This window comes from Pleurodeles waltl, chromosome 8 (assembly GCF_031143425.1).
Source record: "Pleurodeles waltl isolate 20211129_DDA chromosome 8, aPleWal1.hap1.20221129, whole genome shotgun sequence".
Taxonomy (NCBI): domain Eukaryota; kingdom Metazoa; phylum Chordata; class Amphibia; order Caudata; family Salamandridae; genus Pleurodeles; species Pleurodeles waltl.
The window spans coordinates 872,016,101-872,040,011 of record NC_090447.1 but is presented as its reverse complement, the minus strand read 5'-3'; the positions used below and the strand labels follow the sequence as shown (position 1 = coordinate 872,040,011).

General features: G+C 41.7%; 1 protein-coding gene across 1 annotated transcript in view; it reads left to right on the top strand.

Moving 5' to 3' along the window:
* The window catches only part of WWC3 (WWC family member 3), a 404,774-nt gene that overhangs the window by 366,624 nt on the left and 14,239 nt on the right, over nucleotides 1–23,911 (top strand). The window contains exons 18-20 of the mRNA XM_069205154.1: nucleotides 1,327–1,486; nucleotides 13,268–13,432; nucleotides 20,452–20,544. Of these exons, the coding sequence (XP_069061255.1) occupies nucleotides 1,327–1,486; nucleotides 13,268–13,432; nucleotides 20,452–20,544 (418 nt within the window). The remainder of the gene's footprint in view (nucleotides 1–1,326; nucleotides 1,487–13,267; nucleotides 13,433–20,451; nucleotides 20,545–23,911) is intronic.

Here is a 23,911-nt window from a genome sequence, read left to right as displayed (position 1 = left end):
CATTAGATATTAAAAGAGCTTTAATGTATTACATTGACAGAACAAAATCATTCAGAAAAACTAAACAGCTGTTTGTCGCATTCCAAAAACCCCATACTGGTAATCCTATATCAAAGCAAGGCATAGCCAGATGGATAGTGAAATGTATCCAAACGCGTTACCTAAAAGCTAAAAGGCAGCTGTTAATAACACCAAAGGCACATTCCACTAGGAAAAAAGGAGCAACAATGGCATTTCTAGGTAATATCCCAATGACAGAAATCTGTAAAGCAGACACTTGGTCAACATCCTATACATATACCTAGCATTACTGTGTAGATGTGTTAGCAAAACAACAAGCCACAGTAGGACAGGCTGTACAAAGAACACTATTTCAAACAACTTCAACTCCTACAGGCTGACCACCGCTTAGGGGAGGAGAACTGCTTTGTAGTCTATGCATGCATGTGTATCTGCAGCTACACATGCCATCGAACGGAAAATGTCACTTACCCAGTGTACGTCGGTTTGTGGCATGTTCTGCTGCAGATTCACATGCGCCCTCCCTTCTCCCCGGGAGCCTGTAGGCGTTTAAGTTACATTTAAATTTGTACATATGTATATACATCTCTATTCCATAGATACTGTGTTCCATTTCCACATCTTCGAAACATTCAAGGCGCCTTCTACTCTTGAGACTTTCAAAGTCAACCCATATTTTGTTCCAATAGATGCAAACATTTTGGTTTGAGATCACTGTATTGGCAAAGTGCATACCCTCGGAACTCAGATCCCTTGTATTGTTGTCACTTTGGAAAATACTGGAAAAACTGAAAGACTTGCCTCGACCATTGAGCATACAAGCTAGAATCTGCATAATTTTTCTCCACGTCCTTCATAATTCATCTTCTGCAGTTACCTTTTTTAATCAGTGACTCGCAATCAGCAGATCCAGAAGAGCTTTAAACAAGCTGATAGCAGTGCCAAAGCTATAGAAAAACAAATAAAATTCAACTGTATTCTTGAAATGCCATCTGTATGGGAATCCTGTTTAGTAAATTCTTATTTGTAGAAATAGTTTTCTGGTAGAATTGTACTGTAGTGATAGTGTAGCACGTTTGGGTTTGAGTTCCAGCACTGATTTTCTTTAATCTAAGAATAAAACACAAAGAACATGGTGCCATTTTTTTGTTTTTAAATCGCCACTGATTAAGTGCCATGAAAATGTATTTTGTTTATAAGTTGCCCTTTAAGGTTCAAACATTTCAATTTCTTCTCTACAAGTGCTGCAGTGGCATTGGAATCATATGACTGGTGCTGTTAATCTTAATTGTGCTTACTTTTTAGGAGTTGGCAGGCTGATTCTGTTGATAGTGGCTGCAGTAACTGCACTCAACCTCATCTTCCTTATTCCGAAGTCTTCTGTGGGGACTTGAGTCAGAGACATGTGTTTGCAGGGCCTGAAGATCAGCCAGTTTCTAGGAAGAGTCCAATGCCACCAATGCGGGTATGTAGACCATATTTTAGGTCTGTCATCTTTATATACTTTACCACAAGTATTTAAACAGCACTAGTGCAGCTGCTTGCTTGCAGTTGTTGTTGCTTAGCTTATGCATGCCCATTACAAGCCATGAATGATAGAATTGCCATTGCTGTGTTGCAGATTATCACACCAGGGTTTATCCTGCTATCTAATGGTTTTGCCTGAATAGTTAGAAGTTCTTTTAAATTGTGAAAACGGTGGTTGCTGGCTAGTGGTGTGTACTTAAAAGTGCTATGATGGAAAAAGATGGATCCACTTGTGCGCACGCACACACAGACATTCATACGTGCATCCGCTGATTTTATGGCTGAATACTGGCAAATAATTCAGACTGCACAGGGGTCTGTGACCTCTTCTCTATCACAAATTCCCACAAGAGTGTGATAAGGGCTTTAACACCCAGTATGCTCCAGCTACATTTTCTGTGATTTTGCAACTTGTTTGCAACATGTCCTGCTGTAGACCGCATGCTGTGCACACTTTCGCCAGGTAGAGCTGAGCACAGATGTTGCAAGTTGTTACTTGTCTTTAACAATCAGCCTGCTGTGCACACCCCTGCCATCTCTTGTTGAGTGTGGATGTTACAAGTTGTTTACTACAAAGAAGAAGGTTCTGTTTTGTGATGACCCATATACCTCCACCCTAGACTGTTTTTTCCCGGAAGGGAATAATATATAAGTGTAGAGATCTGAAGTATGTTTACCGGTAAGTTGAATATACATTTAGTGAGGCAGTGAAAATGCTGGAATAAATACACACCATGTGACTACAACAGATGTTTGCTTCAAAAGAAACCAATTACTTAACTAAATAGCTTTGTACCTTATTTTATACATTCATGTGATCTACCCAGCTTTCCCACCACACAGATCTACACTCCACCAACTCCCCCTCTCCCCCACACCCCTCTGAGGCAAGCAAAAAGCAGTGTGTAGAGTGACCCAGAAATGAAAGGGCTTTGTGTGTTTTTAGTTGACATCATTTAGGGTGTCTTACATAGCCAATCTCTTTGCCATCAACCAAAATGTGTCTATGGAAAGCAACTTTATCTTCAAGGCTCAGCAGCTAGTACGAAGGATGATGAACAGCATGTGGGTTGGTTGTCTATGTCAAGGTGTACTTAACTGGTTTCATAAATAGAGCAATTGGAGAGAGTTCTTGACAGATCAATGAAGCCTCTCCTTACAATATTGCTTCCAAGCCCAACACTGTCTCAGAGGAGGGGAACTCAGTAGTTGTTTGAATCAGATCACAGTAGGGTTATTGGGAGGAAATGGGTGGGCTTGTTTTAATTGTTAGGATTTCACCATCCACTCCTTGAGAATGTCTAGGGCTTTAGAGATGCAAATATGGGGAACCTGGATGCTGCAGAGCTTACAATAGAGCTGAATGTTATCTTTCTTTGAATGGGATGTAATGCCTGTGCTATTGGTGTATGGTCATGAGTGAGTGCAGATGTGTTTTGGAAGCAAGGCTTTCAAGGGCAAAATTGAGATTTTGGGAAGCAGTGGCCAGCTCTACAGAATTAAAACACCCCAGGCACCCATTGAAAATGTGGTACACTGATCAGATTTGAGCCACGGCACTCATCTAATACTATGCGTCATTCTCATTGGGCCAGTGCACCATACTACAGTTAATGCAATGTAGTCGGGAACTGTTGTGGGGCAAGCTCATTAGTGAAAGGTTCATCAGCTGTTTGAAGTAGCTGCTCTGACTTTCACTGTATAGGTGCCGACCTGTCCTGCGCTTAAAGAGAACAGATATTCCCTTGCAATCAAGTGCATTGGGTAACTGCACCAGCCTCCGGGGAGTTGTCTGGGGGGGTCCTCCCTGTTCCTTCAAGGGTCACCTTCAGAGGGCACTTTAACTATGCACTGCCTCTTTGTGGTACACAGCCAGTGCAGTATCACTATCAACAGCTCCTTTGGACCTGTGCCCATCTGTGTTCTATGGCATGGGTGTAGAGGCAATGTGTTAAATCATTTGCATAGGGCCACCCAATGGAAATGAGGGAATGCCCATGGAGCTCCACCCGTCACAGGGGAGTGGCAGCCCACCAATCCCATAGTGCACTGTCCACCCCAGCACCACCTCCATCTCCCCCACCCAAAACCCCTAGATGAGTGACCTAACATGACACTCACAAGACTGCTAACTTTTGTGACCAAAGGACCACTGGTCTGTTAACTAGCCTGTAAAGCGTAGCATATAGATCGCAAGATGTAGCCATTGCTTGAATTAGAGTTTTACATTGTGAACTGCACAGTTCGACCACACTCCACACTTTGCTAGGCCTTTATGAATAAAAACTAAAAAGTGTTTCGCCTGGTCAACTGACTGGAAGATTTGTGACTGCCCCTTATTCAGTACTTTTAACTTGGATTGCTGAATAGTCCATGTCCGGCCCTTTTGTTACGGAAACTGTCAATCAAAATTTTGAGTTCTTTGCACTGGCGTGTGGCAAGAATTGACATATCTGAAAAAATTGTTAAAGAACAGTTATCTACAGTCTGATACGTTTTATGTTGAATGGCTTTAGAGAAGATACGCTCTTTGATCCGAAAGTCACCAAAATTCACAAGAATGGTATGTGGATATTTGGAATTGAAGACTGTTGCTGGGGCACAAAGTGCCTGGGTGATGGTGAGGTCTGTCTTCTCTGCAGTGGAATGCAGGCCCACATGTTTATTAATGAGTTCAGAGATAAAAGTTGGAGACTGGCTGACCGTTTTCGCAGCCCTCAGGTGACCCAGTGAACCAGGGATTGAAACGAGGAGACCTGCTCTCTACATCATGCAATTTAATTTGCAGTTCAGCCAATTCAGATTGAAGTTTAATAGTTGTGTATTCCTGGCTGTGTTTGAAGTCCTCTAGGTCTGCCACTCTTAGCTCTACTTTAGATTTAAGGAGTTGAATGTTGGCGTCAATTTGACTCAGTTGCTCATTAGTCTATTTATGGGCTTCCTCTTGGAAGATCTTCATGGCTCTCTAGTCACCTAATATTTGGTGTAACATTGACTGCTGAGCTTGTCTGGGTTACATAAGGCCCTGAAGATTGTGGTGTCGTCATTGCCTGTTCTTGCAGGTGGTGCAGGTCTTCTCTGGAGTGACCTGTGATTCCTGAGAGGTTTCAGAGTTCCTCTGTGGGCTTGGATGAGGCATAGAAATTGCTGAAGACCCTGGTGTATGATGTTTCACTTCTGCGCCTTTCCTGTTGATGTTGTCGGTGCTGTCTTTATTTTGTGCGTTCCCCAGATCTAGGGTCTCATTCTGAAGCCCCTTAGTGCAACTGCCAGAAAACATGGCGTGGGCAGGGTGACTTTTAGATGCTGCAGCATCAAATAAAACACTTAGAGTCAAAACTCGCAGTTGAATGGTTATCAAGAATCCTTCTTTGTCGATTGCCCTTTTTTGAGGATCCATCTGGAATCAACACTGGAATAGCAGGGTTGACAGGGTCTTAGCTTTTATTAGCTGATGTTGCAGAAGCAGCCAAAGTGTACGGAGTTGCCCATGTTTTCTCGTGTGCATCTACTTCTTTCAGAGGCTGGTCAAGCAATTGGTCCAGGAAGAAAGTCTGAAGCGCCATTTCTGTAGTCTTTGTACCACGTGCCATATTAGTCATGGGGTGGCCACCATATTTTGTGCCTCTTGCGGTCTTCCCAGGAGGATCCACTTTAGCTGAGCTATCGAATGAATATCGCTTCATTTACACCTAGTGATGATTTATGGCAGTTGATGTAACAGTGTATGGTGTTGAAATCGTGAATAAATTGGGAGAATTTCCAGAGTGACCCAAGAGGTCACATGCCACATCCGTCACTACATGGACCGCCTCCGCAATCTCCCTGGGTTCACTCAGTCTATGGGGAGCACCCGCTGTCTCCTTCCACCACCCCAGGCTGCCACGCTCCCTAAGCATCCACACAGGTAGTTGCCATTCTCAAGTGTTAAGGCTGCCTCCTAGAATATTTAGTCGTAGACTTTTAAATGGGTTTAATTGTTTTTTTTCAAAAGTTTTCTTCAGTATGGCAGGTTTTGTCAGTGCACATTTGTGTTGCTGTAGGCTGTCCTGATTGCACGTTATTCTAGTGTTGTTCAGCCCCTTGCCGCTACACCTCCCTTCAAGCTGCCCTTCTGTTTCCTGTATTTAAGGCTGTGTCCTGAGCCCACCTGTACAAAGGATGCCTATCGCTTCTGGCCCCCATGAAGAGTTGCTCGGAGGTGCCGCACTGACCCTGGGACACATGCAAATTTTAATCTAGCATCAACAGCCAAGTCGTGCGCAGCTTTGCAGCCATAACTCTTGGGACTCAACCACCCCAATCTTTAGTTGTCACTGCAATCAGGGTATGGCAGATGCACTGGTAGCTCCAGAGCTTTGCCTCCACACGCCCAGTGTCTGCCCCTCTCAGACTTCAGAAAAAGTTGCCACCTCTTCAGCAGATGAACTCCATTCCATAAAATCATGTGTGAATCCAAAAAAAAGTCTTTAAGCGGGGGAAGGGTGAGAGGAGCGTAATTCCTTCGATCTCCTGGCTGTGCGGAATAAATACAGCGCAGAGAGGAACTCTGCACTACACGCCATCTTGGCAGACACCTACAGCAGACCCTGAAGCAGTCTCAGCCACAGAGCAAGATGGATGCTCTACTTGGCCTTTCCTGTTTGTATCTCTCCACGAAGTGGGTAGCAGGATGGAGGGGCCCTCCAGGGTTGAATAATCAGGTAGTCAACCAAGGACACCAGCAGAAACGCTGGTGCTTCAATTGACTAAGTAATGCCAATCAAGCTAGGAAACAATGGATGACAGTCTACGGGACTGGACAGGGTGCATTTGGGGAAGCCTTTATAAACCTCCCTAGGATTCATTTTATGTGTCCCACGGTGGTAACCTACAACACTAATGGCATCAATAATCGAACAGCTTGATGGATACTAGTAAGTCTTAGTCTTATAGTAAGCAACCTGCTTTTTCAATTTATTAGCTTTTTTTGGCCCTATTTAGGATGATATTTCCTCCTTGAAAGACATTTATAACATTCTATTCCCAATAAATGGTCTAGTGATCATTGGGGGGGTTGTTAACATCGCCCAGGATGTCTGTCTAGACTGCTCTCGAAAGAGCAAGCTGCAAAATAAAGCTGTCCACTGTTTATCAAATTTAGAACAAATTTTGCACTAATTGATCCCTGGTGAATGGATTACCCCAACGCGAGAGAGTATACTTGCTGTTCAAAGCAGTTCACTTCTGTCTCGCAAATTGGTTTTTTTCTAGTATCATACAAATGGAATAGAAATAAATCAATTTTCTGATCATTTGGTCCCTTTTTGTGAGGTGACGCTGCAGGAACCTTGGGCAGAACGCCTATGGTGGCTGCTTGATAACTCACTCCTGATGGAGTAGACCTGAATTTCAAGCATGCCTTCTAATATCGAGGATTTTTTCTGTAGGAAAATAGGTACTGCTTCAACCTTTACAGTGTGGGGCGCTTGTAAGACTTCCATTAGGGGTTAAGCAATTCCATTTAAGGCCCAAGTCAGCAAGTAAAGACGCGAAGAGGCAGTGTCCCTTCAAACTGAATTGGATCGGGCAGTTGGTGAACATCTCCGTATGTAGCTCCCCTGCATCCAAAGCCAAGGTTACTCAAGCTATCCAGAACCTAACATACTATATGTCCAAATAGATAATAAATTAACACACTTGCTTTCAGACATATTATGAAGAAAGTGAACACGCAGGGCTGTTTCGTACCTGGTCAGTTGAGCATAAACAGGATCGCAATGCCGTTAAATCAATAGTTGATGAAGACAGGAATCTTATAGTCACACAGCCTAATAGAATTGTTAAAGCCTTTCTTGACCATTATACTAACCTCTATACCTCCACAGGCAGTACTCCCGCAGAGCAAATAGAGGAATTTTTGTGTCCAGAGAAGCTCCCCGTACTCAGTAGGGATTATCAAGCCTCAATCACTGCCCCATCTCATTAGTAGAAGTGAGACCAGCTATTCAATCTCTACCTAATGGTAAAGCATGCAGAACCAGCAGCCTGCCAAGAGAAATGTATATTGTATTTGAGGAGCAGTTGGCAAATTTTGTAATGGTCCTATTTAATGAAGTATTGGGAGGAAGTGAAGTCCCAAATTCCTTTACGGAAGCAATTATGGTTAGCTTCTTTAAGAAGGGCCAACCATCAGCGCAGCCTAGCCCTTACTGTCCAATCAGTCTACTAAATACTGATTATAAACTTTTCACTAAGATTATAGTGTCCTGATTAGCCTGTACAGCTCAAACCGTAGTTCACTGCGACCAAAGTGGGTTTGTACCTGTAATTGAATCTCATTTAAACTTCTTGGTCCAGGCAATAGATTACTACTACTACACAAACAACAATATTAAGGCTGCAATTATCATGTTAGATGCTGAAAAAGCATTAAATCTAGTTCAGAGGGAGGTATTATTTGCCCTTCTTTTTGGGTTCCCTCCGAAGCGTGTTTATATTTTGCAAATTCTATATGATAAGGCTGAAGCAGAAGTTGTAATCAACTCACAATCTGTGGGACGTATCACAATTAGAAGAGGTACAAAGCAAGGCTGCCTTGTGTCACCAGTCCTTTTCGCTCTCTTCATCGAGACCTTGGGAGCTGCGTTAAGGCAAGATCCACTGAGTAGAACCCCCATCGCAGAAGAACTTAAGATCAAGCTTTTTTGTGGACAACATCACCCCCTACATAGCGGCCACAGAACATAGCATCTCCAATGCTTTTGCTAAAATCTTGACATTTACAAATATTGGGGGCTATAAGATCAACCATGATGAGTTTGAAGCCCCTTTATTCAATAGCGCCCCCCAATACTACCTGCAAAATGTGACAGCAATATTCTACTACCCACCCTATAAGATACTTAGGAATCCATGTTTAAGTCAACTTTATTGAGGCTACCCGCCCTTTAAGATACTTAGGAATCTATGCTTCACACTACTTTATTGAGCTATTTGCATTAAACTACATAGCAACTCTTAATACAATACGAAAACTGTTACTTAAATGGCAGTGTCTGCCCTTATCCATTGTCGGGCATGTAGCCCTAATTAAAGTGACCATTCTTCTGTTATTTGCCTTTGTATTCAAGAATGCTATAACTAAAGTCAAACACCAGTTCTTTGACGAGGTTGAGAAAGCAATTCAGCACTTCCTGTGGCAGGAGAATCTGAGGTCAGTCTAACTGAATATTGAAGACGGCGGGTTGGCACTACTGCATATTAGAATGTTCTATCAGGTTGTTTTCCTCGATTGGTTTACTTGGGCAGTGACAGTGAATAGCCACATGCATTTTTTTTTATCTTCAATGCATGCTGCAAGAAGTCGAAACTCGGCTACCTGTATTCCTTAAGATCCCCGAATTGCCCAAATGCACTCGATATAAGTTTCCACATATACTAGAGTACAGCTATGCAACTTAGAGCAAATCCAGTTCCCCTTGTTCGATCCCCAGATGCATATAAGGAATGCACAAGGTTAGGACTATATCTAGAAACTGGATCTATTAGAAGATGGGAAAAGGTGAGGTGTTCTAGATTCAATGATTTTATGTTGGCAGGGGACATAAAAACAGCCGACTGCTGGCAATTTTGCTATCGTTCCTGAGTTAACCTTTTCTTATGTCTACAAATTAGACAGTTCATGTGTCATAATCGGGTGTAGAGGAATGAATTCTCGGAATAAGTCACTAAAGCCCACTTTGCAAGCAACCTTAACGGAGAAGGGACTCAATATAGCCTTCTGTACCAGCAATTGTGGAACAAGATGATGCCCGCAGCACTGTCCAAAATTACAACCTTGACAGGATGCAAGGTAGTCCTGCACTCCTGGAGCCACTACAATGTAATGGCCCACAAAGTAATTTGTGGAGCTAATTTTAAAAGAATGGCCTTTTACTGCCTATGCAGCTGTCTAACACTCCCTGTCGTTTGCAGAAAATGGACCCCGCCATCTCAGCAGCATGTTTTAGCTGCGGCAACAAGCAGAGAGATTGGCTCCATGTATGCTTCACCTGTCCAACCCTAGCATATTTGTGGAAGCAAATGTTTACGTCAGTTAGTAAGCAGTGGCAGATTTTTATAAGCCCTCGTGCCCTTGTTTTTTAAGATATTGCCGCATAGGCAAGTCTCAGTGAGACAGCGACAATTGTTATATAGTGCTTCTCTGGTCGCACAATGATTAATATTACAGAAGTGGAAGTCCCTGGAAATTCCCCATTTTTTTTTTTTGTCACCTTGTATTTATTGAAAAGCTGCAAAGGCACAGTTTTAATTGTTGCATCGCCAGACAGGTCCAAAAGCATTATGAATAGCCATTAGTCCATAAAGTTTCATAATAGTTTGAATCAGACACATATCTACAAATTACATCCTTAACGCGTTGTCAGCCATAGATATTATATAATTTCGTTTAGTAGCACCTTAACACACATACAGTTTCTTGTACTTTTCTCATTAATCAGGAGTGCCTCAAGTAAAAATTCCCAATTCAAACAGCAGGAGAAGCTGCATGCTCAAAGAATCAGGGCCCTTAGGAATTAAAGGTGATTTTGGGGTGACAAGACAATGTTTTGCCGAGTTTTGCTTGTGACTGTCATAGTAATGAAATGCTATGTTGCTTTGCTGTTTTAAATAAGATGTGATTTTGTGTGGACTCTTTGCCTTTCCACTTGGGTGATTCCAGAAAAAAAGGTGTTTTTTTATTTTTATTTTTTTGTACTGATATTTACGATGCTATGTACCAATAAACTTCTTTCCACTAGATCGCAAAAATAAAATATTTAAAAAAAAGAAAGAAAAGAAAATGAGGAATGCCCCCTTTAAGATTGCACTAGGACACATATAGCACCAGCAAGATCTTTATTGCAGAACATGCTGCTCAAGCATCCCTAACCTTTTCAGCAATACTATAGTGCCTTGGGAGTGCACATGCCCGCTGGGTGCTAGTGCAACTTTGTGTAACATTGTCCGAGGTAGATTCTACAAGCAGGATAGCACTTTGAGAGCAAAAGTGCTATATCACTTGTATGTGACATTGCTACATATTTTCCCCTTCCCAAACGTCAAAGCTTATAAGGTGGCAGTTTTCTTCAAATTTTACACAGTGATATTTGTGTGATCAAAAATGGCGATAATACTACACCAGTTTTAATCCCAATTTTGGCAAACAGACCTGGTTGAGATCAAAATGGGATGATTTTGGAACTCGGACTGCGTCCATAAGTGTCTTTCCTATACATTAGGTCTAGGCTAAATGTCTGTATTAGTGGCTTTTAGTATGTCATCAGAAGGCCTCCCTACTATACATTAGTAGTATTACAGGCTAAATAGTTAACATCTAGGTTCTTGAAAGAATAAATACATATAATCACCAGAGTGTGTCAGTAAGACTCGAGAATAAAAGTCAATGTAAGATGATTTTGGAAACAAATCATAAAACTTTCTATACCTTCATAAAAAGTATTGTTAATACACTACATTTAAAATGTAAAAACATTGTCCTATTGGTTTAAAAAAAAAAAAACTTTTCGAAATTAGTTTGAATCAAGCCAAAACCTGATCAAAGAATCCCAAAAAGTGTACAGCCTAATCATCCAAGACAAGCAAAAAAGAAACAAAATGAGACATCGACCATTCCACACAGCCTACTTATAGCAAAAGCTGTCCCTCCCCATCCATGAAAAAAGAGAATACCTCTTTCTTTTTCCTAAGTTCTTCCAAACTGGGCCTTCAGTGAGCAGCAAATACATCATCCGTTCGATAACTAGTGTGGCTTGCCTCCCCACAAAGGCACTTATTTGATATTAGTGCAAACATACATTTGGTTACATTACAATTGGTTTTGCGAACCTCATAGCTGCTTGTGTATTGTTTTTTTTTTTTTAACCCCATCCCTTACTTCCACCAAAAAGATCCCGCATCTGGATATGATGCTTTTCTAGGGAGTCTAAAGTCCACTATTGAGGTTACCTGAACATAGGCTTCTGTTAGGACAATGTGTACTCTCTCTCCACCTGTTCTCTTTAATCTTTGGAGTATGTTTGATTAGATACAAAAAAACCTGAATGCCTGAAGGTTGAGAAAGGATACTAACAAGTTCCAGATGCCATGGCTTTTAAAACAGGACTCTTCTGAGTTATTATGAGTGTTTTACACCACGGGTCCACATAGAGAAAGTGTGCCCATCAGATCAACGAATCCACTTTTCAGTGACTACATTCTAACAAGGATAATGTATCTAGTTTTGATCTTGAAGCTAGAAGTCTGCCTCATTGTATGGGAACTGTAATTTCTCGTCCATCGGCTGTCACAAGTGAAAAATAATTTTAAAAGTGCCTTACTCTGGAGATTTCTTTTCAGCCTCTCTTCTAATCTGTACCAGGTGAATTAAACCAGATTTGAGCTCCATAGTCATAAACAAAATTAAGTTCAACAATGTTTGAGTCTCAGTGTTTAGCCCCATGTATTGAGGTAGTCTGGAACAGTCCTTGACACCTGGTTGGGCCATGTAATAAACACTTTTCTCTCAAAATATTTCATGATATTAGTAAAATACATCCCATGTTCTGCATCCTGCTGATTGACTTAAATCATTTTAGCATTATCCCTGCTTAGAATGTCTTTGTATCCTTTTCTTGTTGGGTGGCAGGATACTCAGGTTTCTCCTGCCTACTCCCTCCCCTTTCTCAGCCATTTCAGAATCCACATACTTCACGTTTACTGCTGACTTATCCTCATAAATAACTTAGATTGGCTACCCTTGTGCTGCTCATCTCCCTCATTCCCCTCGCAGTCCTCCTCTTTTCTCAGTTTACACCCATCATCTCATCAAAATCTTTTGCATCTTTTAATCCCTGCCCACTTCTGTGTAATCAAATCTATCCTTGTAGTTGCTTGTAACCCACGCTTTATATGACCAATTCCATCCTTTTCATACATGGCCCCTTCTCACACACTGTCCACCCCCACTTTAAGAGTGAGGTAGACATTCCCTGCTTAAACTCTTAATTCCCCTAAAGCAGAATATGAACCTGCATGATCAGTTCCCCAGACTTTAGAGACCTCAATGCAAGGTTAAAAAAATGGCCTCGACAAAGAGCATTTACTCACCCCCAACAGTGAATGGAGGTAATCGGTTCACAGCTGAACCTCCGTATCTCCCTTCCAACTTCTCCGAGGTCATGGAGGAAGCTTTAACAAATGTTTACTCTCCCTTGTCCACTCTGTTCTGATTTTTATGTTCTTTCATAACTAACAGATTTCCTATTACATGCTTTTTATTTTCTTGATTTCACATTTTCCCTGATGTGTTGGTACCATTTACAGTGAACCTAACTGTAGAGCCTGAGGTGTCAAATTGACATTGCTAACAGCTGCATAGATAGCTACATAGCTAGAACTCTAAAGGTTAACAATTAACGAACATGATACTTGTCATAGCATATTGCCTAAAACTAATAGTCAACTTAAGAGATCAGACTGAGATAAGGGATATAATAAAGCTTCCTGTAAGGAAGTTTGAACAATTCAATTAATGCAAAAGCAAATACTCTCATCAGTTTTACATTTTGGCCTGAAGTAAATGATGGTAAAATTGCTAGAATGATAGTGTAAAATGAACTTGCTTGTTACTATTTGCCCTCTTTTAGATCTGTTTAGATATTCTATAGCTTTTATTCTCATATCATATTTATTGTAGGTGGATAAGGAGACCAACACAGATGACTTATTTCCTGAAGATGTTGGTATTCTTCCCAAAGAGAGAACAAGCCGCAGGTCCCGTGGTTCACCTTTTGTTCGCAGTAGTACTATTGTCCGTTCGCAGACTTTCACGCCTGGAGCACGAAGTCAGTATGTTTGCAGAGTAAGTATAAAGACGTGCTTAAGTAACACTTTCAAAAAGAGATGTTTTCAGACCCTTATAAAAGCAATGGGGTTTTCATGAAATAAAGGAGGTCTAGAATAATTTTCCAGAGTGTAGCAGCAGGAAAAAAGGTGCCGCCTCCTGTTCAAAATGGGCAAAAGTGATTACTTTGATCAGTCTCCCAGATAGAACTGTTTGGTCATCCATAGTCTACATTTGTGATGTAAGACAAAGGTTCCAAAACCAAATAAAGGAAACTGCAGGTCAGAAGAACAGTGTGCCATTTTAGAGGATGAAATGCTGTGCAAGGAACTGGACATGGGGACAAAAGGATGAGGAAGAGTGTTGAGAATCACACCATAAACGAAGGTGTGATAATGGGAGTATCTTGTCTAATATTCAAGTGCTAACAAGTTACATATTTTGCTTCTGATGGATACTAGGAGCATCTTGTTTAATATTCACGTTCTAAATAGTTACATCTTTTGTTCCAGGTGGATCTAGCTGCATATTCCTCACCTTCTGAATACTCCCATACCGGTTCCAGAGATCATTTGTCAGGGTTGCTCCTTTGCAGCAGCAGGTGTATTGTGTAGCCCCGTTTCTTCTTTTTCCACACTCCGGAAGTAATGCCAGAGCCATACATGTGCACCAGCGCTGTTCGCTGATGTCACTCTCTTTCTTACTGTGTCTTGACACCAAGTTTGCTCACAAACTTCTTTGGCTTTTGGCGATTGGTTCTCAAACATTTTTTCACAGTGTGCAAAGGAACACGGTCCTTTGCACACTGTGAAAAAACACGGGTTCGCCTCCAAGAAACTACATGGTTAAGGCCTTGCAGGGAATGTCTCAAGCAGGTGTTTGTGACAGACCCTCATGAGGTATGTCTCTAGTGTCTAGAGTTCTCCCACAACTTTAAGTCTTGTGAGTACTAAGCCCGGATGTATCTCATGACAATCCAGGACTGTGAAGCTAAACTTTGTTGTCGCCGAATACCATCGGAAGGTGGGTAAAACCCGTTTGCGCTTGTAGTCCAGGACACAAACCCACTTCTGTTCTGGAGACCATTGCTACAAAAGATCATTTTCGCACTTGAAGTCTTAATGAAAGGAAAACCTTGTTGTAGTGACACCACTTATGGACCTAGTTATTTTGTTTGACTCCAAGCTGGTGCTGACACAGTCTTGACTAAAGTTGAATCCCCCACAAGTGGTGACGAGGTTGGTCTAACCTCAGTCTGATTCTGAAAGAATGCTACCTTTACATAAGAGTCAACCAGAGGCAATTTAAAACCTCTTTGGTTCAGACCCTAAACCTAGGCAGCATGCTGTAGAGGACTATCTTGTAGATAACAGGGATAATGCATCTTATTATTTCAGTGATGACCATTTACACATGGACCTTCAAGAGGCCAGTGGGCTGGACACCTGGCCTGACACTGGGTTGAGTCCCCCGCACCCGCCTCCCACTGCCTTTCCATAGAAGAATCAACCTCCTTTGCTGTGATGGTCAAGGCACAGCAAATTAGCATCTGCTCTGAGCTGAACACTACTGACTGCTTAGGCAGGACATTTAGTACCAGCGTGGTGCTTCAGTGCCATCCATTTATGAAATCCAAGGATTTCTCAGGTAACGTCCAAGCACCCGTCTCTTCAGAGATAAAGTACATCAAGGGAGTAGGTCACAGCACACTCCCTTGGCTTTTTGCCCCCTTTGAGGCAGCATTCCCAGAAATGTCATGTCTTTTGAGGCTTTGAAAGTGGTTCACCTACATAACATCACCACGCCCCACCACTCTAGCGACGGAACCCACCATGATCTTTAGAGGCTGTGGATCCAGCCAACAACATCCAGGCCCTCTAGGACTAGCCTCCCCCATTCCCTCCCTGACTGCCTACAGATTGCTTTCACTTGCCACTGGCAGCACATGAACACCCTGTTGGAGGAAGGATAAATTATTTCCTTCATGGTGTCAGAGCATCACATCCAACAAATCAGCTGCTCTAGATAGTCCAACAAGGACACACCCTGTAACTTGACTGAGGTTCCCATTGTAACTGTCACATAATGCCTGTGGGTAGCAGGCACCAGGTCACTCTACAGCAGTACTGTGGAACTTCCACAGGAGCCATGTCCTGGCTTCACCAGGACAGGTGCAACTTGCCAGTTTCCTCTTAACATTTGGGAAAGAGCAGTGCTGCATCCACCTCGCTTGCTTCTAAGATAGGAAAAAGCCTAGGACAGAAATAAGGGGGTAGTAGGGGTATAGGATGCCGCACTTCCAGGGAGTAAACACAGTATTAATAGCAACGATATAATGTCATTTATAAGTGGTGCAAGTGGTCAGGTGCCTTACTACCCATAAGCACAAAGAGTGTGTACAGCTATACACACATGACAATGAACAATGGAGATCACAGCACACAATGTAAGCAGCAGTACTATGTATGTAATCGCATCCAAGGTGTGCACAGTTCAAATGGATAAAAGGTGCGTAGAAATCCCAAGTTCTCAATAGAAAGTCTCTTTATTTGGAAATGTTTGCTTCATTGTGAGGTAACGTCCTTCCACCACAGCCAGCACGTGTTTCGTCACGCATGTGACTTTTTCAAGGCTAAAAAATGGGTATGGTTGTAAACAGAATGTAAATCCCCAAGTTATAGTGTTGGAATCCCGTCTATTTAAACAGCTGGTAATTGTACATGTTCCGACAAGAAATGTCGTCACAACTTCTACAGAACTGGACTTAGACGTCTCTCGGCACTCGGAAGTTTACGGACTGCGTCTTGGGCGTATCAAGGCCTCTATAACTACTGTTACTCTCGGACTGTATCGACATTTCTTGTCGGAACATGTACAATTACCAGCTGTTTAAATAGACGGGATTCCAACATTATAACTTGGGGATTTATATTCTGTTTACAACCATACCCATTTTTTAGCCTTGAAAAAGTCACATGCGTGACGAAACACGTGTTGGATGTGTTGGATGGACGTTACCTCACAATGAAGCAAACATTTCCAAATAAAGAGACTTTCTATTGAGAACTTGGGATTTCTGTGCACCTTTTATCCATTTGAACTTTGCATACCTTGGATGCAATTACATATATAGTACTGCTGCTTACATTGTGTGCTGTGGTCTCCATTGTTCATTGCTTCTAAGATAGTATGGGCACTCCCTGTTGCAGCTGTGTTTGAGTACTGGGCCAAGAGGTAGGGTTTACCAAGATGAAACTCAAAACTGTGGCAATGACACCTTCCCTGGCAAAAGAACTTGGCTCTGTAGATGCCCAATTTTAAATCCCTTTTCCAAGTGAGCAAACACTACATAGCTTTCACCTTCTAGCTTTTATTGTATGTTCTGTTCATGACATCAATCCTGTGCAGTTGACATCTTGTGGTACATAATAATACGGAAGTGTGAATTGATACTGTCCTTTGACCAGTCCTTAATCCTACACACAAAGTTGGATGACCGCATGTTAGTTTCTAAACCAAAAAAAAAAAGTGTGCCACTGATCTTCAGAGGTAAATGAAATCGCCAGTTTTAACCTCAAATTCATCTTGGATTCTAACATTATAAAATGTGGAGGCTGCTCTTCAATTGCACTTTCTTCTAAATTGTTAACCCCCAATAGTGTGAAGCTTTTCAAGCATCTGAAAGATGGAGTCATAGCATTGGGAGGCTTGTGCAAGTCAAGGCAATTCTATGCTGTTACTGTATTGTCTTATTTCCCCAGACATTGACTCCCTGCTTACAGCTAGCCCAGAACACAGCAGTGAGTTTTTGTCAGTCTTGGGAGCTTGTCAGGGGCACACCCTGTGGACAGCGCTACATAATTTCTCATTAGGAATTGGTGTCACTGCATGAACAGTTCAGTCTACATTTTGAGGCATGTGGAAAATATACCCACGCTAGTCTCCATGGTCACAGGTTATTTAGTGGGTTTAGACCCCAAATTTAAAATAAATTCCCCTGGGTAGAGAAATGAGGCCAAGTACCTTTGATTTTAAAGCAGGAGCTCGAGACTTAATTAGTGCTACCCCCTGTTGGAGCTGGCCCTTTCCTCAGGGTTACCCCTTAATTGTGCCTCCCCTTGCTTAAACAGTGTTAGTTGGCTTTAGGGTTGTGCACACTTCACTCCTGCTAACGGGTGGTAAAGTGCTTCTGATCTTTGTTCGAAACGTAGTACAATTGGTGTACACCTAATTGTCACAGTTAATTCACTTATAAGTCCCTAGTATATGGTACTACATGTACCCAGGGCCCGTAAATTGAATGCTGCTTGTGGGCTGTAATGCTCATTGTGCCACTCACTACAATAGCACTGAGAAACATGTCTCAGGCTCTCCACTGCAGCCTGTAGTGCAATTTTAAACTGCAATTTTGACCTGGCAAAATATATCTTTGCCAGGCCTAAACCCTCCTTATTAATACTTGTAAGTCACTCGTAAGGTAGGCCCTAAAAGGGCAGGGTACATGGTATTTAAAAAAAATAGGATGTGTACTTAAGCTTTTCATGTCTTGGCAAAAAACAAATCCCAAAGTCATTTTTCACTGTGGCAAGGTCAGCCTCCACAGACTAACACTGGGTTACCTTATTATATTTAATAAGTGATACCTTCTATTTGGGAACAGTTAGAGAAATACTTCTACTCAGTTGTAATTTTAAATGCTATTTAATGATAAAATCTGATTATAAATTACTATTATGGAAATGCTACTTTTAGAAAGTTGCCATTTTGCCTCCAAAAACAAATGTCTTTCTGCCAGTGTCCAGAGTCACACGACTGTTAATGGTCCTCCTGCAGTATGATATAGACTCCTTTCAGACAGCGGCCAAAAAGGACTTGGGTGTGGAAAGGGTGTTCCTCTCCTGAGTAGGATGGCCTTGGGGAGATTACCCAGCCCCTTCATAAGCTTCAAAGGTTAACCCATGGGCTGTACTCAGTCCCTTCCTGACTTCAGAACATGCCTGCCTTGTCACTGACAAATGCAGCTCACACCTGAGCCTGCCTGTCCTTTGTTTCACTATCCAGGCTAGTGCCCGACCCGGGGCAAAGGGAAGAACTGACCAGAAACACTTTGGGGTTGGACAAAGGGTGTGTCCCAGACCCACAAGCTAGCACTAGCCATAAATGTTGCAACCCCAAAATCTGTCATCCGAACACTCTTGGACCTGTGGAGAAGAAGACTACACTGCAACACTGCTGTCTGAAGCACGAAGAAAGATTGGACCTGCTTGTCGTTAACCCAGGACCCCAGAGTGACTCCAGGAGTCAGTTGACTCACCTCTAGTTTGGGATACAGGGACACATTAAGCTTCCATAGGCCAGGCCCAACTGGACCTGCCTGTACCCTGCTGCTGGCCCTTGCTGGAGTCGGTCCTACCCTCCAGGGGTGCCCCCCCCCCCCAGGTCCTGGAGCCTTGACTGGTGTTGGTGTACTTATCCAATCTTAAAATTGCAAAAACTGAACTCCAGAGGCTGAGCTATTCATGTAAAAAATAAAAAAAAAGAACTGTCCCCAGTTTCAACATGACGGACTTCTGAGGCGAAAGCTGCTGTCTACTGCTGATGAGTTCTGACAGAGTACAGACCCCCAAACTTTACCCACACAGAGCTGTCTCTGCATCGACAATGGCCACCCTGTGTTTCCTGCCAATGCAGACTTCTAATTGTTGGCCAGCTCTTTATGCTGACTGCACCTGCCTCGGTGTCCAGCGCAGTGTGCCAACCAAGGCCTAGGAACTCACCAACTTGCCATTGATGAACATCTCTAGATCCAGTCTGCAGGTTGACCTCTGGCAACCTTGTCAACAGTGGCTTCTCTTGAAACAGAACTAAGCTAGAAGGTGAACTTTCCACCATTGCAAACGTGGTCCATGTATCCAAACCATGCTCTATCGCCGTCGGCCTCAACTTTTGACTTGGGCTCTGTCCAACACCACCAGTTAAGCGGGATTTAGGGCTATTTGTACTGAAACTTTAAAAATTCATATCTACGGTTCTACTTATTGGATATTCGTGCTTTTGATGTCATCTTATTTAATAAAATGTTCTCTTTTTCTAAAATGGTGTGAGATTTTTGTTCTTTTGTGTCATGTTATTACTGTTAGAGGCAGTGTGTAAAGTATTTATGCAGCACTCAGTTATGCCTGATTACTTTTTTTGCATAGCTACCATAGGAATAAGAGCAGGTTTATTTAGTGACTTTTGTTGTTCAACCTGACAAAGATTGTGATTATTACTTGAGTGGGGCTCTCAACTAATAACCAGATTTCATACACACACTTTCTGCAAATTGCTGAAAATAGTCTTATTTCTATAAGAGGTTTATTGTCTCTCCTTAGTTTTAGGAAGATGGAACTTGCCAGTGCTTAGAGTTAGACCTATATTAGTTGGCACAAAAATCTTCTCATTCGCCCTGTTGTGTGGCAGATGGTTTTTACCATTTTGGTTAACTACATGGATGCAAACTGGTCCTAATACCGAAAACAAATTTCCACTCTGTAACTGTTGCAGCATTGGACCCAATTGAATCCCTCTAGCATCTATTGTGAACTGTTTTTGCGAGCCATCTTGACTATTCTGCCCATATGCTTGTTGATATAATAGTGTTTCTTTCACAGTTCACTTTTATCTAGATTTTCAGTGCAAGTCACTGAGGCTAAAACCTGAAACTACTGCAATGTAGTGGGGTGAACATTCAGTGGACTTATTTTCATATAGACGCCCATGGTAATTTGTCTCAGTAAACCTATGTTTTTGTTCACCACTAAGTCTCATTTGAAGACTATGGAGATTGGAAGCACTGTTTTACTTTTATTAGTGTGCACTAATCTTGTTTCGGTGGTTATTCTACTCTTTATGCTGAAAAATATGGTTGCATTTGCCTTCCACAGATCAATGTATATACTATAATAATGTAAAATAGCTCAGTGAAGTAGTTAAACTCTGAGCTATAACAAGCATGCTTTAAAATACGTTATAATTCTTGCCTTGTTTCCCTACAGCTTTACCGCAGTGACAGCGACAGTTCAACCTTGCCTCGAAAAGCTCCTTTCATTCGAAATACACTGGAAAGGCGAACACTGCGCTATAAGCAGGTGAGGACTGTGAAAATATATCCCCACACAATTATCTACTTTCCAAATATGTCACTTTAAATTATTTCTGGTGCATCTTGAGATTAAATTAATTGTTCCCTTATGCCCTAATGGCAAGTGGAACCTTTGAACTGCAAATGAAACTTTAAGTGTATTGTATTCATTATTGTCTCAAAGTTGAGCTTTTAAAATCAATCAGATACCATTAGGGCGGAGAGTAAAGGTTGAGGTTTAGTTGGTTAAAAAAATAAGTTAATGTCTCTATTAAGCGTGAGTGACAGCCATACTACTGTTTCAATTAATAGTGCATTCTTTTGTGGCAAATGTGTGAAGACAGTGTCCAGGGTATGGCTTAACATTCTCCAATTCGGAGTCAAGGCTTTAAGGAGGCCAGTCTACTGGTCCAGCCTTTTGCTTGGCGCTTGTAGGTCCAGAAAACAAAAACAGATGCTCCCCATGTCCTGAAGCACTGACCTTTAGAGCTGGCCAAGCTTTTTAATCGAGGAGCACTTTGCAGGTATCGTCCATGCAAGTTGCAGACTCAACCAGATTTGATGGCATTTCAAGGCAGTGCTTTATTTGAAACGGTGGGGCCCACCGGTATTCATTTTTGGGGATCACCACAATGTTTTTTCTATCAGATTTCGAACCAGAGCAAGAGAGTGAAAAAAACACATGGGGAAAAGGAGGAGAAAAAAAGATATAAAGTAAAAGGGAGAAAGAATAAACTTGCAAGAGTGCATTAAAGGGACTTGAAATGTCTGGTGATTGATTAAAGCAGCATGGGATGAAATCAAGACCATGCAGTCTTAGTAATTGGCATGCCGACATACAGTAGCAACGGCTGCGGTGCTATCAGCACAACTTTGGACTCCGGCACTTACTCTTTAACAGATGAAGCACCGTTAAAGGGGACAGAGAGTTTTAGCCTTCTATAGCCTCTGGAATGCCATTGATGTCCCTTCAATCTTCGCTCATCCTTTTATGCTTTTTCCACGTTTACCCATTCTGCACCCCATAGTCCCCCCTACCCAGTGCATTTGATTGAAGAGTCGAGTCTCTACACCGCGCTTTGTCGGTTCAATGTAATGTGCCCTGATATTGGTTGAGTTTCTGGTAAATATTTTGAGTTATCAAAAAAACCCAGATGTGATTGAGGATGAATGTAGCACAGAGGAAAATTAATCAAAACCAGCCTCTTTTGTTAACTCTAAAAGAAATTGGAGCCTAATACATTGCAGATACTCATGATATAAAATAAGGATACCTATCTCCATGGGACATAATTGAAACAGCATTATGGATAAAATGAAGGATGCCGGTAGATAGGTCACTTAGTTAACCTGCAGTGCTAAATCTGGTATGGATGCCCATGGGCCTTGCTCACTTAGGTTACGGACTAGATTAGATTAACCAGGAGCTCAAAAAAAAATTGCTCTCCTGATACCTAGCTTCACAACTTGTTTATTTGCGAATACCTGCACAACCAGAGCAGGTTTATCACAAATGTCTTTCAACTGGGTTAGGCAGGATCTTTTTATGTGAAAACGTTATATAACAGCAAAGCTCTGTAGGAAGCAGTTATTCAAGGACCAGCAGTTAATTACTCATCCATCTAGGGACGTCAGATAGCCAGAGCACGAGTTATCCATGACATACATGTTTTTACTACTGCTAGCAGTATAGTTAGGTCTCTAAACCTATGTAGTTTTTACTTGGTCAGTGTTTAGCCACTCTGGTGCCATTTTTTTCATATAAATGTATGTCACCTTCTTTAAGTGGCATGGAACCACAGCTAAAATGGCTCTTATGATCAGCGTAAGTTTAAAAAAAAAAAAAAAAAAAAACATAACAAAAATAAGAATTACAAAATACAGATCGCTACTTGATAGCATCTTTCTCAATTCTTTAGCCTTCTAATATTTTCTGGAATTTCTTATTGGCATGTGAGCACCACTGTAGAAAGAGCTTAAGTGTTTGATCTGAAGTGAGCAGTGAATTGCTCATCTCTTTTAGACTGAAAGCCTGGAAATAGTGGTTTGCAGCCGTATGGTGTTAATGTTCAACCTCTGAAATGAGGAGCAGATTCTCCCTTTAAGGGCATTGAACTATAAATTCAGAGGCTGTCAAGTGCTAGATGATGATATTCTACTGATGGAAACCTGGTGATACAGTATTCATCCCACAGTTGCTTTCTTCCCACTGCTTCCTGTTACTTCTGAACCACAGTGCTTATCAAGTGTATTTTGATGCCGTACCTTTATCCCCTTGTGCGAAGTTGTCATACCCTTTGAAAGCTGATATATAATGCGTCCCAAGTAGACCTTTTTGAAAACACTAGGTTACCCACTTCATCAATGCTCCTATGCTTTGCTTATCAAGTTTGACTTCGTCAACAATCTCAACGGAATTCGTTTTTTAAAGAATCGTGAGGTTCGGCTACATTTTCAAAGGTATTGTGAAGGTGTAAGCTAATTCTCTCTTTGGTGTCTGCTGCTGCCTAGTGTCTTCTCTGGGATTTTGTCCCTTTTAAGGGGCGAGCGTGCAAAGCACACTATCCCTGGTGTAATCTCTCTATAGGCTTTTAACCATGCCCATGTCACGCCCATCAGTTTGGTTGGTTCATGGTCTTGCCTTTTAAAATTCGCTTGATTTAATTAGTGAAAGGCATGCATACATCATGCCTTTTCCGGTGTTTAGCCCTCCTCGAGCGCACCAGCCAACTACTGAAAACATACGAGGCTCGATGTTTTCCGTATGGTTTCTGGACTACTTTTTATTTTTTTTCATAGGCAGTGCGCTCTTGCTGAGCAATAATTGAGCACTTTGCATTACATCGCCCCTATTACATGGATAATTGCACTTTTGCAGGTTACATGGATAATTATGTTTTTGCCAGTTACATGGATAATTGCACTTTTGCCGATATGTTTCACTGCGAGCGAACTTTTGTTTCCTTTTGTGTATCTGCTTTGCACTCATGGCGGCCTTCGGCTTGCTTATGTGAAACTCTTTTACTTTTCAGTTTGTGCAAGAAAAGTCTGTTTAGGAGTTTAAAACGCTGATAGCTCTAACTCAGGCAAACGCGAGACCCATTGCATTGCAAAAGCTTCTTTCCTAAACTATGGATAAGAAGGACTTGGAACTGAAAGGAACTTGAAGCAGAGAAAGCATAGCTAAATTGTTTAAAAAGTTTTCATTTGCCATATGTCCATCGCAAATTATTATTTTGATAGATGATACGTCCAATTTAAAATCTTGTTTCCGGATGTAAACATGCTCATATAGGGTTAATGATTAATTGTTTAGCTACAATTTGTTAACCAATAAAGAAGTTTGTTTATCTTGATGGTAAGTGTTTTTTTTT